We start from the raw sequence: 19,883 nt of genomic DNA on the forward strand, positions 1-19,883 counted from the left end.
AAAAGATATGAATCAAAAACAGCTGATTGTTATGTTGACAACACGCATGATCACTCCTCAAGTTTTCAGCTGTCTATCTGTTGCCTGCTGCTAGCCAAAATGCAGTGGTCTGGCATGCCCCTCTCCTCTGGCCCTGCATAACACAGAGGCAGAACTTGAGATGTAAGCAGCACTGAGGCGGTGTGACATCCCCAGGCCACAGCCACCCCTGCCGTGTCGGTACGCCTTTACTCCTTGAGCTACGGATCTCTGGAACCTGCGTTCGGAAGGGGTTGGAGTCAGACTGTGGCAGTGGGTTCAGAAAGGGGGTTATAGGTCCGGGAGCAGATACCAAGAGGAACAGCCTCAAATGTATCTTCTATCATTCTTAATACACCAGCTGCGGGGCTAGGGCAGCGCGAGGAGAAAGAACTGCACAAAGCGCCTGGGCTGGGGCACTCCCACAGAACACCCCTTGCTTTAGAACCTGGACTGACAGACAGCTGGGCTGACTCAGGAGGGCATTTCTTATGCTTTTATACTGCTCTTCTAGGGCATACACCACAGTAATGATTATCAAAAAGGCAAATACTGATAGAAGGTCTATGAACCCTCCTGCTTCAAAGATGGGCTACCACAGCAAGCATGAGAAAGAAAAAATGATTCTATAGCTGTCATTTATAAACATGTTTTATTCCTCCAGACAACAGCTACCACTGTAAAACGGCTGCCCTGAGGACAGCTGGTCTGACTTATGATGGCAAGATGAAGATTATAAATGCACAGATTATTAACCCATTGTGCTGCACTACGACGCTCTGTGTCAGTCTCATGGCTTGGTGGAGGGTACTGGGCCATGTTCTCACTGACAGCTGTGGTGATTTAGATTGCTTGCAGTCCAGGGCTGCTGAACCCTTGTATCACGTATGTTACCCAGCACTTCCCTGAACTTGGCGTCACTTTGCAGTGGTCACCTAAATCCATAGAAGGCAGTCTGAACATGAACCAGGCTGGCAAGGATCATGGTAGACCACTCTCATACTCCTTCTCCACCCCGTATTAGTTGAGGCTACCTGGTATCTATGACCCTGCCACGACCTGGCCTTAGCATAGACATGACAATGCTAGGGAGCACCCAGAATTCAAAAGTGTGTGGAGCATCTCAGCTAGCATTCACACAGATGTCAGCTCACCTGAGCTTCAAGAAGAACTTGAAGGACTGAGACATACCCAGCAGGTAAAGTGGCAAATTCTGGCTATAGGAGAGATTGTTAGCGAACTCTACCAAATCTCTCTGAAGCAATATAAGACACTGCTGCCAGAGGTCACCTTCCTCACATAAGAGGCAATAGATGAACATACGACTTGTTCACTTCATGTGCTTGGAGCTCAGACCCACTGAACCTCCCCTGAGCAGCCATGGTTTACAGCATGGTCTTTCAATGTGACTAAGTTATGAACCAGGGGTCTCAGGACTGCGTTCACAAACAGCTCTGATGGTTCTGTAAATACGGTGTGGAAGAAAGCTGGGATGGCTCAAACCTCCCCTCAGAATAGTGAAGAGAGCAGTCTTCAGGAAAGACACCACACTTTGTACTTACAGTGCAAGAAGTGTCTGGCCCATTATGTCAATTCTGTGAGGTTAGCAATCTTCAATAAATGCACCAAGCTGATGTAGCCAGGAGCCTCTTCCAAGTGCTACAGAAAGATTGTCTGCAGTCCAGATGCCTGCCCTGCAAACCCCAGGAGGCAGCTGCAGCTCACGCAGATGCAAGCCAGCTGTCTCAAGTCAAGTACTGATCCTGACCGTGGCAGAGCAGGGGTCAGCACAGGCTGCAGGGCAGCCTGAAGTCCAGTTAAGTACTTGTCCGTCGGAACTGGCACCAGCAAAATTACATTTTCTCTTGTCTATGCACAGCTACTTTAAACGCTAACTTAGATTGCGAGTGTACGCAATCTGCAGCTTTAACTCTGGAATGTGCTTTGGACATAAGTTAAACTTCTAAGCACAAACTGTGGCGTTTAACTCTTTCTGACTGCACCGCTCTTCGGCGCACTTGACACCCAGCTCAGTGCCAGTGGCCTTGACATCTCTCTTCCCATGTGACCCTGCTCTTTCATTACGCCACTCCCAGAATTCCTAACATCACACTTTGCAGCGTCTGGCAAAACATTTTAATCTGCAACACCCCATCGCTTCCAGAGAGAAGCTACCGAAATGAGAGATGAAAGCTGCCAAGAGCCAGGGCAGACACTGTGCTCACTGCACCATCTGGCTCTTTCCATGTGTTGTACCCTCATCCACTTTCTTCATTTGCTAGTCTCTGTAGCTCACATCTTTCTCCCTTGTTTCTTTTTCAGTCCTTTTTGTCAGGGAAGGTCTGGGAGCTGTGGGGGATGGCTGCCCATCCCAAGGGAAGACCAGTAGGAAGAGGGCCCATCAGCTGGAGGCTCTCTGGAGGAGAGGAAGAAAGTATAAAATCGAGGTTCTTCAATCTAGCCAAAAGAGGAAATATATTAAGAAAACCCTGGAAGCTAAAGTCAGTAAATGCAAGTCAGAAACCAGGTGCAAGTTTCACAATGACAATGATTAACCACTGGAAGAAATTATCAACAGAAGTACTTGATTCTCCACCTTGTAATATCTTCAGATCAAAACTAGATGTCTTTCTGGAGGAAGAGCTTTAATGATATATGGGTACTTTAATGAAATATAATAGCCTGTAATATGAAGGAAGCCAAACAATGACCTAAGGGTTCCTTTGTCTTTAAAAACTGTGATTATCAAAATAAGGAATTGCTGTTTAAATAAAAAAGACAGCCTATCATAAGCAGATGTTTCATATGATGGAGCAAGTAGAGGGACTGTGTGAAAGTGCAGCTGCACACTGGTGGCCCGTGATTAATCACCAAATGAGAGCTCAGACTGCTGTCAGCCAGCACACATTGGATCAGTGTCAGTACATACCTAACAGATATAAAAGCAGGTATTTGGCCCCAGACATTTACAAATTAACTTGGACATAACACAAAATCACAGAAAACAGGCCTGGAACCTGCTGTGAAACAGATTACCTAGTCCATCCTACAGTGACATGACAGGATGAATTACATGTAAATTTCTCCTAGGAAACAAGACAAGTATCTGTTCTTAAAGCCCCTAATGACAGTGACTTCACAGTATCTCCAGAAAACGTTTCTTTGGTATCCCTTTAGTTATCCTTGTCACATTACCTATAACCTGGTCTACAAAATAAACACTACCATTAGCCGCAGTCTTCTTGCAGATCACATTTGCAAAATCACTGTTGACCTCCGATTTTTTTTCCGCAGCTGCCGCTACCTTTCCTGAGATGTGAAAACTTAACAGAATATTTCAAAATGTTTTCACCATCGCTGAATAAAGTGGAAGGATTAATACTGTGTGTTTACACTAATGCAGTGTAAATGAGAGTGCTCAGTATGACTACTTATAATAGTATGCCGTCATAGATTCCTGTGAACTTTATGATGCTGTGTAATCCCAAACTTTTATTGTAGAGCTGCTAGTAATTCTCCACCTACATTTATTCCACTGCAGATCCCTAGATGAGTGAAATACTTGTTGTCACTGACTTAGAGCTCTGTACTTAAAAGCCATATAGGTGTGGCACTTAGGGACATGGTTTAGTGGCGGAATTGGCAGTGTTAGGTTCATGGTTGGACAATGGTCTTAAGAGTCCTTTCCAACATAAATGATTCTGTGATTCCAGGATATTTCTCAAATTTGGCAACAATTTTTTGAATTCTGATCCTTTCCCCTTAAATGTCTGGAACCTCTCCCAAAATGGTAATATTTGTGCAATCAACAGGTATACAGAGCGCTTCACCACCCAAATTATTATAGCTGTAGAGCTGCATTTGATAATTTCGACAGAGAAGCAGTACAGATAGCGCAGATGGTAGCATATGAAAGGGAGAGGTACAACAGATGTTTTAGAAGGGAACAGCAAAAACCCTAATTTATGCACATCAGCAACTTCACAGATCAAATATATGACACCCCTTTTAAACACCGTTCTTTCACAAAATTCACCTCTTCCATGAAGTCTATGAAACTGCTCTTTGAGAAGGGTTAATTTTAGAGATGCATTTGTAGTAAACTGTAACTTTCTTTACTGAACTGCAACAATGCATTTCATTCGTGTTTGTCAGATCCCAAGAGACATAATTCCGCACATACCGTGAAGGGAAGCAGACACTCCTGCTGGTTCTGCACCACGTAGAGGCTCAGCAGGGGAACACGGCAGGTGCCTGTCAAAGCACAGGCCAAGCAGAGTGTGTTTTCTAGAGCTTCGGAGAGTACCGAACAAGCGTTGGTCTGGGATGGTGATGTGACATCCACAATGAGAATCCGTGCTGGCTGCTGGCAGTGTACTTTAGTAGCAGGAAACGTTCTCCGTGCTTCTGAGAGTAATTTTCTGGAATTCATGGCTTCTGAACATGGGTATTAAATGTCCTGTTATCCATCTGCACCTGAACAGGAAAAATCAAAAAATAAGAGCAATGAGTGAGACTCTACCATTCACCTGAAAGCAACCCAAGACATAGCAGACAGTAACGAATTAAGACTGCTACAGCTTTTGCCAAAGCAATTGTTGTCCGTGCTCTAAGATAAACACACACAAAGACAAGGGAAAATGCTTAGTCAGAACACAAAATGGTTAAATTAAACAAAATGCATGGCAGATACCCCCTTACAGATGCAAGTGGAGCCGTTAAAAATGTTAACAGTAACATGTTAATCCATGCCTAGCCCACGGATGAGCTGTATGCTGTCGCATGATCCCTCGGTACGGTGCAGGTGCGTGGCACCAGTCTCCAGCAGAGAAGTGATCTCCAGCAGCTGGTGGACAGCAACACTTTGAACTCCTCCTCCTACTTCTGCAGTGTTCAAGTGATTATACCCAAGCACCCTGAGGAGAACACAGTCCCCACTCCTCGATGCCCAGTATGAGATAAGTAGCTGTCACATCCAAAAAAAGGCCAGCACAATGCTGTGAGAAAATATTGTACATACAGAAATTTTACTTTGTGGATGGTGGAAAACCAGCCTTTATCCTTCAGAGTATCTAACACCCGGGCTTAGCTCTCTGCACGGACAAAAGCCTCTATGAATGCAGTGGTAAGGCTGCCCAGCAGTTTATCTCATACTATTCAAGAACATGGGAGTGCTGCAAGATTTAAATATTCTGTAATGTCAGGAACTCCAGCAGAAAGTGTTTTCGGCCAAACACCGGCTTTGATTCCCAGAGCTGGCTGGAGATGCTAGGAATGCTGTGCACAGAGGTGGCTGTGCTCCACATGTCACAGGGCTGTGCCAAACAAGGCAGAGGTTTGTCGGAACAGCTCGGTGGTGCTGCCAGTGTTGCAGGCGACAGCCTGCACAAGGAAGGAAAGGAAAGATAAGGGCCCCTCAGCTCCCGGCTCCTGGATGCAGTGCCCTGGAGGACCACAGATCCCTTAGGCACATGAACAGACTGCCTGGTCAGGATACATTTCTCCCTGCCTCTTTTTTTTACGTTTCCTTTCAAATGCCCACCCTTTCACCCAGCAGCACCACTACATACCTCTGCACAGGAGGCTCAGCTGGTGCTCCTCTAACATTTCCCCCCAGCGTTTAAGAAAAGTTGACCATTTCTGTGAAATAGGAAGCAGAGACGAAGCAAACAAGAGGGGTGTGCTGTCAGGTCTTGTGCCCTTCCTGTGCCTTGCATGTACAAAACAGAGGAAACCACTCAGCCCCGAGCCCCAGGTGAGCACCTCATAGTTCGGCTCAAAGGTTTAGAGGCAGTGTCTTCACATGCACCCATCCTCACACCTTAAAGGTGATGTTTGTGCGCGTCCCCCCCTTTCCCGTCAATGCATACATCTTAAGCACAAGATTCAGCACTTTCCTGTTAAAAAACCTGATTTTCTTCCTTCATCATGAGATCCTGCCTAGAATCTGCTCTTCACTAAATCTGAGCATATCTGCAACAAAGCACTTGGTGCTGTTTCTAGGGTTATAGAAAATGCTTCAAAACTGTATCTTGATCTTGATAATAACAGCAGTATGGAACCTTACAAGTCTATTTGTGCCCAGAAAAGTGTCTGTATAATTGCACACACCTTCTCAATATGAACTAGAATAAATTCTTTCTTCCTACAGCTGTGTAAATCCCCAGCAGGCTTAGTAAAAGCTTGAAGCCACCCTGGATTTACGCAGTTGGGCTGTGGTTAGAATCCAAGCCAGTATGCATTCCTGTAATTTGTGCGGTATGTTGAGCTGAGACAAGTAACTCCTTTATGTTCACCAAGCAGACAAGCTACTATATTTCCTACAGCCCCCAGAACATTTCTGCAAGTCTTGAAAAGAGCAAGAAACACATTTCTACTTGATTGATCATCAGAAAAAAACTCTGTGTTTCTAGGATGCCTGTCAGTGAAGGCAAGACAGAGTGATCACAGATTGAATTTCAAAACTGAGGCCAACATTTCAGAACTGGTGAAAATGTTATAGATACAGATACAGATCATGTACATATGTGTAGCTATCCTGTTTTGACTAGTAACCTGATATATTTTCACTGGAAAATGAAAAACTCTTAGACACCACTTTAATCAGAGTCTCTTCTGGAGCTTTACAATTTACAGGAGAGTTTAATAAATTACTTCACTGGATCTGGGAAAATACTTGTCTGTCTGTATTTTTTGAGATGAAGCTTCATACAACTGAACTCTGCAAGCCCCCAGTGTTTTCTCAAACAAGGAAACAAAACCCATCTGGCAGTAAGAAATCTAGAAGAGCTGGGTATTTGATTTGCATTGGTTTCAGAGAGATACATGAGCCTTGATTCTGAAAAAGATGCAGTTTTCCTGAATTTGAATGAATTCTGCTGTTGCTGGCACTGTACAGCACTATGCTTATTTTAAACTGCTTTAGTAAAATGGATCCCTCATCAGCTATGCTCTTTATCAAGTGAATGAATTTCATGTCTTCGTAACTGTGGTGTCTTATCCGTACGATTTATATGCATTTCTCTGTACAATATTTGACACACAGTGCACACTGCCCACCTCTCTCACAGCCTACACCAGTTACACTTCGCTGTGATGAGGTTGGATAACTGAAGAATTCTGCATAATAGTCTAACTGGTTGCTATGGTAAAATCACATCTTCATTTAAGCAGCAAGTGAACTGACAGAGAGCCTAGCTTAAGGGATTACATTGTAATTTGGTGTGCATGAGTGAAAACTGTTAGTTCTAGCAGCTGATATGACATTAACTTATTGCTCAATAACACAGAACTTACCAACTGTCAGAGCTAGTTGCTAACAGTGATGTACGTTTTGCTCAATGCAAGAAGACATACATTTTTCAGAAATGAGAAAGGTAAGGACAGAAAGAAAACTTTGCCATATTGAGTGACTTGTGAGTGCTGGTGACACTCTGCAGTTGCATATTATCCTATGTGCCGAAATGTTCCACTTATGCAAACCCATCAAATAATAGCCAAGTCCAAAAAAGTGTAAATGAGAGGTGACATCAAAGCCACTGGTTAAAGAATACTATAGTCTCCATCTCCTTTCTAATGTAAGAAACCAGCAAAACTTGGATCCAACCTTACTCTTTAAGTGGGAAGAAAAAAACCACGAGAATGAGTATAAAGAATGGCTTATGGAGTAGCAAAGCCCTACAATCCTACAGCTATGGAGACAACTACTTTAACAGTGGTCAGTTTGCAGAGAAGTAGGGAATGAACCCAAGGAAACCTTGAGATGCGATAATAATGAGTAAAAGCTATGGGCAAGAAAATGCATGCAAAATGGTGGAAAAAAGGCACCAGCACGCAGTAACAGTCAACATGTTTAAGGACAATAAAGACTTATTCTGTAAATTATTAAAGAATAAAAGTTACTCCTTAAACACATCAAGAAAGAGACAATCTCCAAATACTATAAATGTGCTATTAGCTTATAAGGATATGATTTTCTTTAATGATGCAGAAAAGTGTGCAATAAATATTTTGACCTGCATTTAGAGAAAAACTAATTATTCTCTTTCCCATTAGTGGTTAGAGAGGACGTTAATCTGCAGCTGCTAGGACTGTGAGCTTTACATTTCAGAAAGGGGATCTTTGTGCCCGGGAGCTCTCTGAACCATTCCTGCTAACCTTTAACTCATCTCAGAGCTGAGCAAGTTCCAGAGTAACCATAATGTTCTTGCTTAAACAAAGAACATGCAAAATGATTAAGATAGCAAGAGCCTATTTGTCATAAGGCAAAATTGTCATAAGGCAAAATCATAAACAATGATATAATGCAGTCAATAACAAATTAAAAAACAGTAGCATAATTATGCAAAAAAAAATACCTCATTAGTCAATAGATTTCAGTGGGATTACATATAGGCCTAGGTGGTCAAGACAGGAGAGTCAGCAGAGTATAATTTGCCTCTATGAAGCATTCATATTACTATAAAAAACAATGAATCCTCTCAATCAATAGATAAAGAGCTTGCTAATGGAGAAACTGCAGGTATCTATAAACAAGGACTATTCTGTAAAATGTTTCCACCGCAGTTATACAGCAATTTATTTTTTTACTTGATGAGGCAGAAACTAGATGATACACAAAATTTCACTTCATAAAATTCATAGAAGACACAAACACTGACCTTGCAAAGTAGAATCATTTATAAGGGCTTAACACAGTTGCTTATCAAACTGAGTCATTTGCATACCATGCATTTTAATATAGCAAATGCAGTTAACCAAAAGAGCAGCAGAGGTAGCAGAAGATAAGAGCTTATGTCACCTTCAACTCAGGAAGTCCCCGCGCTGCAAATAGCCAGAGGCAGGAGCGTGGTTTGCTGAAGCACAGAAGCACCGCTGCAGACTCACCCCCTCGCTACACTCCCCCCAGAGCATTTGCTGTGGGTCACAGGTTCATGGAGCAGATGGATCTTGGGTCTTGCCCTGTGTCACTATTTTCCTGTATTTATCATAAATTATATATTTATATATCATTTATCATAAACCAACTTGCTTTGGTTAACGTGTCATTTTCTGAATAAACTTCAAGACCCCATGCGATATTCTCATGGGGAAAAACAGCTCAAGCTGCATAAATAAGTGGGTTTACTAGGGAAAAAAACAGCAAGCCATAGAGAACCCTGAGCTGTGAAGTGGCTATGCAGTGTGGACGGCCTCTGGCATGTATCTTTTTGTCTACCTAGCCTAGAAAGGAAGGCATTTATTTAAAAAGGTCAGGATGAACAGAAGAATAAAAACAGACAAAAAAGCTAGCATGATATCAAGCTACTGAAAACAAAATTATTCAAGTTCCTGTATTAAAACAGATATTACATGTTTTTCTATGCATCAGTGCTATAACCAATAACACATAAGTGGCTTTAGGCTTGTGCCTTTATTGACATAAAATCACTACATCTTAGTAAGAACAGTCACTTTCTCCTAGTGTTAAAATCACTCCTTATAACCTTTATGGTTTTTTTTTTCTTAAAAGAAGAGGAATCATAACATTATAGGAGTTTAAAAAAAAGCATTTCCTAATTCTGAATCACTAAAAACGATGCAGCAAATGATTGTGAATGCTTATCAATTGGTGTGTTGACAGATTAAGCAAAACAAGGACAAGCTGATGCATAATGTATATGCCCAAGTGCCCCTATACAACAACCAGCCAACTCATAAAACCCATCAAGAATGCTCTGAGGATAGCTGTGTTACCATGAGGGACGTCACTTTGAGTGATGTGCTGGAACTCTCAGAATTAAAACTTTTTAGGTATTGTAATATCTTTTTGATGAAATTATACGTGTGATTAATGAAGCCTCACAGGGCATATACTCTATCTTGCCTGGCATCTTGATTAAGAAACTAGAAAGATATGAAGTCAACATACACATTAAACGGATAAAACCCTGCATAATTCATAAGCCTCAAAACACAACTGTAGACAGGCAATCATCGCTGAGGGTGCTTCAGTAAGTGCATGTGAAATTGTGAGATACATGCACATATCAGAGCTGACTAGAATTGTCCTCCATAGTAAAACCTTACAGACAGGCAGGCTCACTGTTCTTTCTTTCTTTCTCCTACTCCCTGACACAAGGCATCCCAAGTCCTTTTCAATGCAATGAAACAGGACGGAGCAAGAGGGGACTGTTACTTCCCTTCCATCACACCTTGAAATATCCTTTAACCTGATGGTCAGGGCACTTTTCTGAAAGGCAGGGTATCTAATGTGAACTCTTCACCCCAAGAATGGCATTGAATCCATAACCTCACATGTTCCAAATGTCTTTTCTAGCCATGAATCCAGCGTACAAAACAGTCAGTGGCAACAGCCACATTCAGCAAAGGAGTGACCTCTTCTTATTTTCTTGAATACAGCAACTTAGTTAATGGCACCAGGAGAGAACTCTGGTATGTGCACCCTAAGTAGAGGCAGCTGCCTCACTGTAACACAGACCCTCCAGCATTTACATGCCAAAGAGGGTAAAGTTTAAGATACCGCTTTCCCTTCTGTACTTGCACCTGGCCAGCTGAGGTAATTCCTTGCTCAGGGTCAGACCCAGAGATCTCACATCATGGTCTGGGTTCTGCTTTGGTTCCACACAGGATCCTCCCAGCCGTGACTGAACAGGGCTTGCACCTGAATGGCCAGAAGTGATGCTGAAATCACAAATGTCAGACCAAAGCCACCAGTCTTCTCTTTCTCCATCAAGACCAAATTCTGCTGAACTGTGGTCAGGAAGAGGCTGGATCAGACAGAACTGCTGCAGGGAAGAGGGTTTTGGGAAGGAGGTCTGGAACAGCTGCTCCTCCCAGGTCTGCCCCAAGGGGAGGCAGGAGTTAGCGAAGGAGAGCAGAAGGCAGCCTCCTGATCCCCAGGCCTGCATCCTCAGTACAGCCCAGCCTGCGGCACACACCGATGCCCCAGAGGCTACGGCCTCCCTACGCAGCTCCCCCACGAGCTGTACAGTAACCCGCAACACCCAGGAGTCAATGCTGCTTCACAGCAAAACTCGAGTAGATTGGCCAAGGAAATACACAGTCTGGCAGGGGACATTGCTTTGGAGAGCAGCCACACCCCTGCTCCAACCTCTCCCTCTTCAAACTGCTTTCCTCTACCAAACAAAAACCGGTGCTCGAAGCAAAGGAAAAACAAAGGGGCTCCTGTCAGCTCCTGGGCAGAATAACGCATCAGGGGCCTGCTTCTCCTTACTCTTCCCCCTTCCTACCTCCCAAGCACCTGACACTCTTTTGAAGGTTGTACGTTACACTGGCAGCCAGTTGCACTTCAGCTCAAGTGGTACAATTTCAGGTTACGCTAGAAGCAGCCCCATGACAGGATGTGCAAGACACCGATGCCACACTGCATTGGGAATACGGGATCGGTCAGTGAAACTTTCCTTAATATCACAGCTTACCTGTCATGTGGCTTCCATTTAACCGGTCAAGGCTCACTTTTAAAGTCATCAGGGCTTCCTGTCCCCCCATTTCCATTGCCAGACCGCTCCTAAACCTCAGTGCTCTAGTGATGAGAAACCTTCCAGTAATTTCCACCCTAAACGTGCAGCGTCTGGCCATTTCACACCACTGTTCTTGTGCCAGCACTACCCTTTCCTCCCATGACTTTTCTCCTGCCTCATTATTTGCATCTTCTGCATATTTGTAGACAAAAGTCATATCCCTGCTCAGCTTTGCCTTGCTGGAGGCAAGGCTTTTCTCACTGCAGCTCATAAAACAGGCTCTGTGTTTCCCCAGTCAGCCCAGCAACTCTTTCCTGCAGCTGCCCCAGCTTTAGCATTTCTGCACATATTTCACTTCTGTTTGTACTTCATTCAAATTACGCAGAACATTTCAACGGCACCACGCAAACTGGCTTTGGTTGTACGTGACAACTGGGAAGATGGAATACTTGAGGCTCAGATGATAAACCCAAGCACATTTAATTCAGTATATGTATTTTTTCAGTGGCTCCCAGTTTTCCTAGAGGCATAGCTGCAGATTTTTGCAAGTCTAGAGGTTGCCCTCGGGCGGTTTTGTAAGAGAACAAATTTTTCTGGGCACAATGGCAGAAAGCACGATTTCTGTGTTAACGACGTATTCATAACCACTCTTGTTCATCAAGAGCTGACCCCCAGAGCGCTACCGTTCGCCGGCTGCTTACAAGCACGGTCCTGGGCCCTTACACGAGGCGCCGCAGCCCAGCCCCCCCGCCCCGCCAGCCCCGCGCCCACGGGCCCGGTGCCCCCCGCCCCGCCGGAGGGCGGACACGAGACCCCGGGCCCCGGCCCACCGCGCTGTGCCAGCAGCCGCCTCCGAGCCAGGCAACGCCCGCGGCGGGACGGCGGCCCTCGCTGCTCGGCCGGCGGCGGGTGATAGGCCGGGTGCCGGTGCCGCCCCTCCTCCGGGGACGGAGCTCTGGCATCGCTTCGGTAGGGAAAGACCGGCGGGCCCAGCCAGCCGCCGCCGGCAGGCCGGGCCGGGCCGGGCCGCGCCGCTCCGGGCGGGGAGCGCAGCGTACCTGCAGCGGCGCCGGGGCCGGGGGCGCCTCCGCCGGGGCCGGGCCCGGGCCCGCCCCACGCCTGCGCGCCAGGCGGCCGGGAGCTGCTGCGGGCCCGGGCGGGGGGGGATCGGCTCGGCGGCGGCCAGAGGGGCGGCCGCCGCAGGAGCGGGTGTCGCAGCTGCACGGCGCATGGGATTTGCGCCTGGGTCCCTGCTGGAGGTGGCAGGCTGCAGCCAGTGCAGGGCCTCGCCATCTCAGAACACTATATACCGACCTGGGAGTTCTACATGCCAGTTAAATAATAGGCTTAATAAACTAACAAAAGCGTGCACTGATCTCTGCCACGTTCTGATACCCCATGGGAGGGGGCTCTGACCCGGTGTTGCCCCAGCCCGCTGCCTCCCCCGTCCCTGGAACAGCTGTGTCTAGGCACCCTGGATGAAGCCCATAGGTAACGCAATAGGCACGGCAGTAAATAACTACATACAGATCAGCTGGAATAGAAACGTGTCGGGCTTATTTGCAGGTTGCAGCATATTTGTGGGGAGCAAGAAGAGGATTCGGGTCACGGCGGGTGCCGTGGCTGCTGGCGAGGCCAGGAGGGCATGGCAGCGCTGTCTGCGCCCAGTGCGGGCACCCTTTCATCTGCCAGGCTGAGAAAGAGCAAATCCCGACAACTGGACTTTGAAGGTAGGAAATTACTCTGCTTTTAGAATGTTTTCTCAGGGACAGCATGGCTGGAGTCTCTCAGTCTTTAGTGGTAGTAACAACAGTGTGTTTGTATTATTTTATATATATATATGATACAGTCATCTAGCAGGACGTGATGGCACCAAACACTGTTCAAACACTGAGCAAAAACCCCAGAGACCACAGAAGGCCAGCATTATGCAAGGGATCAACATTGCAGAAAACAGTTTTGCATTGTGTAAGTCCACTGTGAAGCCATTTCTAGGGAATTCTTCCCCTTCTGATCCTGCCGTCTCAAAAGGGATAAAGTACAATTAGAAAAATCAGGGAAAAACAATGGTCATGAAACACACGTCCAGGTTTCACAGTAAGGACAGATAACACAGATTCTGATTCCTCAGCTGCTAAATCAAATGGGGATATGCGAAGGAACCATGTAAGATTGTGAGTGGTGTTGAGAAAGCAAACAGAAATGCTTATTCATATTTATCTTAAGAAAAGAGGCAGAAGACATTGAATAAAATGATTCAGCAGAAGGTCAAAACAAAGAAAAAAAGCGTTTTCTCATACAGGGCAAAATTAGAGTTCACAGGCAGAGGATGATGGTGTAGAGGCCAAAAACACGAGCAAGTTCCAAATGGTTTTAGGATTAATTCATGAACTGATGCTCTGTCAGCCACTGTTACAACTGAAAGGTGCAGATAGAGCCTCTGTCCTAGAAAAAGTTCCTAATCCGGAGGTGTTTCAGTGGAATTATCACCCGTATGTGTTTAGGTATTACATTCCTGCTGTCAGTATCTGTTCCCGACTACTGCCAGAAGCACCAGGCCGGGCCGGCAGGGCCCTAGCCCGGCAGGCCCGTTTCTGGTGGTGCGGGGGTGTCTGTGTGTCAGAGTATTACTTGCCAACAACTATCAAGATTCTTAAAACATACAATTAATACAATTCAGTATGTCCAAGGAGTTATGAAGAAAATACAGCTGCTTTTAGGAGGCTAGTGGGTTTGTTTTGTAGATAGTGAGAGTAAAAGCACGAGAGAGGGGGGGAAATGAAAAAGTTGCAGAGACAGGCAGAAGAGCCCGGATAACGCCCTGTCCCGGCCAGTGCCCTCAGCCCACCACAGCCCCCCTGCCCCAGCCCCGAGGGGCACCGGGCAACCACATCAGGGGCTTGGAGGGAGGGCACCTGCGGGCCATGGCCTGGGCTGTCCCCAGAGAGCCCCTCTCCAGGTGTGAGGGCCACCAGGGAGAGTCAAACGCCCTTCCGACCAGGGTGGGGGTGGGGGGTGGGGGTTGCCACCCAGGGGCAGGGGACACCTACAGGATGCAGGGGAAGAGCGGTTTGGGATTGCACAGGGCTTATGGCGGGATGTTTAGGGGAGGAACCCAAGTGGCCACAGGGATGGAGGTGGGTGGTCTGGGAAGGAACTACATGGGGAAATTGAGGGGTGAGGGTCTACGAGCAGCCGGTTCCCGTGTGAACAGTTGGCTGGTCAGTCCGCCCGCCCGGCCAGGCCCGGCCCCGATGGCCACAGCCCATCCCAGCTCCTTCCCAACCCCCTTCCCAGCCCTGTGCCGGGGCAGGGCTCCCCGCTGTGCGTGGGGGGTGTGGGGGTGTCTCAGCACAGCGGCTGGAGCTGCGGGGCAGGGGCCCGTGTGGCTGCGGGGCAGCGGCTGGAGCAAGGGCGAGTGAGCCCGCCATCGCTAGCCAAGCTCAGCGTGGGCCAGCTGGGGAACAGGCAAACGGCCTGGGAGCACGGGGGTCTCTGAGGGTGAGACCGTGGAGTAGCTGGCCCTCAGAGGGACCAGGGGAGTCCTGGCAGCTGCGGCTGGAGTGGGGCTGCAGCCTTGGGGACGGGGATGCGCAGATGCCAGCCTCTGGGCAGACGGGGATCCAGGAGCAGCCACTGGGCAGACTGTGTCTGAGCCCAGCTGCTGGAGGCATCCATGCTGTACATAGGGAGACAGAGCTCTGTGTGTATATATACACACTCACACTATCTCTATGTCTTTATCTGTATCTATATATTCCTGTTGGTGGAGAAGATCATCATACATAAAAGACTAGTGCAGAAATTACTGCACGGATCGTGGTAATGCTATGGGCTGTAGGCAACGGTAATAGATTTGAATATACTTGAATACCTATTTTATACTGAATACATTAAGTTAAGTTGCCACAAAGCAACTCCCTTGCCCTGTTCAAGGGCTGTGTGGGAACTTGCTGGCCCAGGGCAACTTTTTCTTTGACTCTTCCACTAGCATCGTCATAAAGGCTTTCCTTTCCATGGCTTTAGATGACATTCTCCTTGCACTAGGTTTTGTGTACTTGGGTGAAGTAATGGGTTTTCCTGAAGTTTTGTGTTAAATTCACATTTGTTAAATAAAATGTGTTTTTTCCTTGCCAGGATTGTAGACACACTGCTGTGCCTGCTCTGATACAGTCTACACAATCGCCTTTGCTCTCTGCATGTCTCAGGGAACATTCACCTTCTCTTCTCCCTCCCCCTCTCTCTCCCTTCCCCTTCTCTCCTCTCCAATGTGACAATGAGAAAGTCACACCTTGTGTACAAATACCAGACAAGGGACTCTGTCAGAATGAGGAATATACCCAGCACTAGGTATATACCTCCTGTCTGCTTTACTGTGGAGCTGATACTTGCCTCTTTTCTGTCAGTTTTTCTCTCTCTTTTTTTTTTTTTTCCTCTGCAGAATTACAATGAAAGTGTAAGAAAAAGCAGCACACTTGACAGTGCTTGCATGGTTGGAACATTTTTACAAACTACTTGCAAGCAGTTATAATGATCCGTTTCAGATAGTTTTTGAACACCGGGAATGTTGTTTGGCATGTATCATGTTCTGAAATGACATTTAGCCTGCCCCTGCAGCATCTTTCATTAACTTTAGATACTACTTTGCCTGTCTTGCAAAAGTGAAAGTCTACCACCTGCTGTCATCCACCCTCCCTTTTACCAGGCTTTGACCTAGATTCTCACACTGCAGAGAAGACTCAAGCTGTTTAAAATGTTATTCATCCACCCAAGACACAAGATTGCCTTTCCTCCCCACAGTTCTGTTTTTCTCCACCATTTTCCAGCTGCAGAGGTATTTAGAGCCATAGAGTCATGGAATCATTTAGGTTGGAAAAGACCTTTAAGATCATTGAGTACAACCATTAATGCAACACTTGCAAAGTCCACCACTAAACCACATCCCTAAGTGCGTGTTTGCGCATAAGAGATTTTCTTACTGTGTAGCACGATGGACAGACCTTGACCATTTCCCTGGGGAGCCTGTTCCAGTGACCAACCACCTTCACAGTGAAGAACCTTTTCCTAATGTCCAGTCTGAACTTCCCCTGATGAAGTTTCATTCCATCCCCTTGTGTCCTATTGCTGGCCACCAGAGAGAGGAGATCAGCACCTCACCCTCCACTGCCTGCCTTGAGGAAGTTGTAGAATTAGAATGCCTTCATAAAAATAGCCATCTTCTAATTGCGAGAAAATACCTGCTGCCCAGTCAGAGTTGTCTATTACAGTTAGAATAGTTTTGTTAAAATATGTAGTAATCAACATTAGAAGACAGCTAAAATGTATGCATTCTTGTATAATTTTGGTTAACTATTTAAATATAGAAATTACCTATTTGCTATTAGTCCCACTCATAACAGTTTCAAATATACGTAATGGTTCAAATAGCCTCAGAAATACATTGCTTTGGGGTTCCCTGCCTGTTCCCTGGCTCTGGCCCGTAGTTCCACACATACCTCTTGCTTGCAAAGGTTACACTTCCCCTGGGCCAGGTGAGGAGTGGCTGGCAGGATGACTCCTCAGGCAGGCTACACTGCGGAGAGCCAAGACGTGACCTTGCTCAGAGCTCATGTCCGTCGTGTGTCCTTAGTGCTGTTCCCCACAGAGGCTGTGATAGGTTCAGACCCATGTTTCTCTCCCTCTCCCCATTCTTCCTGGCCAGCATGTGCTGAAGTCAAAGGACCCGTGCCCATGCTCTGAGAAACCCGGGGGGAAGAGGAGAGGAGGTGATGTGACACAGGGGGCTCTGTCTGGTCCGTGTGAGGAGGGCAAATCAGACTCAGTGCGAATATTGTAAAGTTTAACAGGCTCCAAGGGGCACGTTATTGTTCTGCAGTAACTGTTTGGAATTTGCATGGTTACATTAAAGAGAATAACAAGCATCTGATTTCTGAAGGCTTATGCAAGGTCGTTAAATATTCTCTGCACACCTTCACTCGTCATACTGGGTATGAATTCACTGGGGAGGAAAAATAAAATCTTACGGTGAAAGGCCTCTGAGAGAAGCAGGCAGTATGCTGTTGCTATACATAAAATGCTTCACACATTTTGGATGTACATAGAGGCTTTTAAAAGTGATTGAAATTGTGCTTCTAAAAATTACTGAAATCCTGTAAGACAGCTGTTGTGATTTGCTACCAGCAACCATCCCACTGTTACTCTGCAGAATGGAGATGCAGCAATCCAAGTATCGATTTTATTACACAGGGAAAGATGGTGTAATGTCACCTAGCCAGGGGTGACAAGGCAAACTGCTTCTCGCATCAGAGTTCACCAGAGTGTGTAAAAGCAGGGTGGCCAACCTTCAAACGGGTGGCAGGGCAAGCCAGCAACTTTGCTAGAGGTCTTCCCACCCCGTCTGTGCTTTTAACATGCTGTTCCATGCTGTTACGCCATCTTTCTCTGCACTTACACTGGTCACTATGTGAGGCACGGGTTGGGGACGTATGCACCACATGGTTGTTCCTTTCACAAGCTTTGTGAAATTCTGGCAGGGAAGCCATCCATTAGTCTCTTGCCAGTCATGACCCCTGCCAGTGAGGGCTGGCGTGCAAAGGGCTCCCAGTTCATGCTCCCAGGGTGCTTCCTGCAGCACAGGAGGGATGCAGTTACTCAGGTCCAGAGGGGGGTCCCCTTATGTCTCTCCAGAGGGACACAGTTTTTCCCCCAGCTTGGGACCCTGCACGTGCATTTAGGCACTGCAATGAAAGCAAAAGCAGGAATGAAACCCTCTGCCTGGTCTCTGCTCTTTGGACTTCTTTTTAAGGTACGCCTTCCACTCCCGAGTTACCAATTTGTTAAAAATTCTGTTTGGTTGGTTTTCACATTCACTCTTAAGTTTGCCATATGTTAATCAGTGCCTAACGGTGCTGTTCTTCAGGGTCTGGATACCTTAAATGGATCTAAAAGGTAGGAGAAGTATTAACTGTTCAGTTTCCATGGTGTGGATAACTGGCTAGCTGAAAAGGGTCACATAGACATAGTCCAGCTGGCTGGACAAAAATGCACATCGCTCTCAGCTTATCTGAAGTAAAGCAAAAATACACTGTCCTTGGCTGTTCTTGTTACACAATAACAGGAAGATCGCGGTGGGAAAAGAATGTTACAGGTGGGAACAGATAACTACAGAAGAGAAACTAGGGGCGGGCTTGGTATTTAGGTAACCATTAGGTAACCAATAATGAGCTTAACTTTTGTAATATGTATGAGGTAATTATAGCAAGGCATAAAAGGTGACTGTAAGGGACAATAAACAAAGTCTGCTGATCACTCATATTGAGTGACTGACTGTGTCTTCCCTCCGTCGCAACACCATGGAAGCCCAGATTTTTGGTTTTCTCCTCCCAGATTTGAAATATCATCAACAAGACTTTCCATAAATAAATTCTGAAAGGAATGATCCTTTTTTCCTCTTTTTTGTATGTACTTTGAAACTGGAGCATAGTGAATAGGTCTTTGTAGCTATGAAAAATAGAAGAGTGCCGTCATTCACTGCACAGCACTTGCCACATTGCTGTTTGCAGAGCATTGGTGCAGGGCTAACAACTGTGGAGCTTCTGTTGGTAATAGCTGCATACTCCTGCATTTACCCCATTATTTTTACTTTCAAATACTGGAAATTCAGAGACTATTAAAATGGAATCACCTTCACTATAGTGTTTTCTTAGTTTTCTTTCAAACCAAAACCACCTGAAGTCAGTAATAGTACAAACTCTTCAAATGCATTTATTCACGACCAATGAAAATACTGTACAGGGGAAGGCAATGTATTAACACTTACATAGAAGATAACCCTGTTATACATAACATAGAAATGCCTTTCCCCTTCTCATGCCATAGGCATGCCCCAAGCAGCGCACTGAAGAACCTCCCTCTCCAGTAAACTATCCAGTTCCGATGTCACAAAGTGTCAAAATCACCACAAATACCCAATACCTAAACAAAACCCGACAAAAAAATCCAACAATGTTCCAAGTTAACCAATACCCCAAATCCAGACTCTGGGTGTCCCCATAACAGCACATGGATTACACAACTGTGCACTATGAGTTACAGTACAAATATCCCAGTGGGACTCGTGCCCACGATACCAGTAGCTTAACAACACATTTAATTCAGATATCCCAGTGAGACTCTAACATGCAATCTGATATGACTTATTTGTAAGCAACCTCAGTATTTATGACCAATGTCATTAGCATCAAAGATAGCTGTTGTGGAAACTCAACGAGCCAGGGAATCAAAGGGCCTTCCTGAAAATACTCCAGTATGTGCTTGGAGTCGTCACGATTCCTCTGGTCCATCAAGATTCCGGAGGGGTCTCATCTGGGGTGCCAAAATCTG

At 46.0% G+C, this 19,883-nt stretch overlaps 1 protein-coding gene and 1 long non-coding RNA gene across 4 annotated transcripts in view; one reads left to right on the forward strand and one right to left on the reverse strand.

Moving 5' to 3' along the window:
• Positions 1–12,677, reverse strand: part of M1AP (meiosis 1 associated protein) — a 35,081-nt gene extending 22,404 nt beyond the window's left edge. For both annotated transcript variants that reach the window (XM_056346018.1, XM_056346009.1), the window contains exons 1-2: positions 12,560–12,677; positions 4,202–4,494 (exon numbers count right to left, since the gene is read on the reverse strand). In XM_056346018.1, the coding sequence (XP_056201993.1) occupies positions 4,202–4,450 (249 nt within the window). In that variant the 5' untranslated portion in view covers positions 4,451–4,494; positions 12,560–12,677. The remainder of the gene's footprint in view (positions 1–4,201; positions 4,495–12,559) is intronic.
• Positions 12,678–12,860: 183 nt separating this feature from the next.
• LOC130152471 (uncharacterized) lies at positions 12,861–19,883 on the forward strand. 2 transcript variants are annotated; one of them, XR_008822982.1, is made up of 3 exons: positions 12,861–12,992; positions 13,068–13,231; positions 15,943–19,883. It is a non-coding gene; the product is annotated as an uncharacterized LOC130152471 (long non-coding RNA). The 2 variants fall into 2 exon arrangements; XR_008822981.1 differs by lacking the exon at positions 15,943–19,883 and having other exon boundaries at positions 13,068–14,224.

This window comes from Falco biarmicus, chromosome 1, assembly GCF_023638135.1.
Source record: "Falco biarmicus isolate bFalBia1 chromosome 1, bFalBia1.pri, whole genome shotgun sequence".
In the NCBI taxonomy this organism is placed as follows: domain Eukaryota; kingdom Metazoa; phylum Chordata; class Aves; order Falconiformes; family Falconidae; genus Falco; species Falco biarmicus.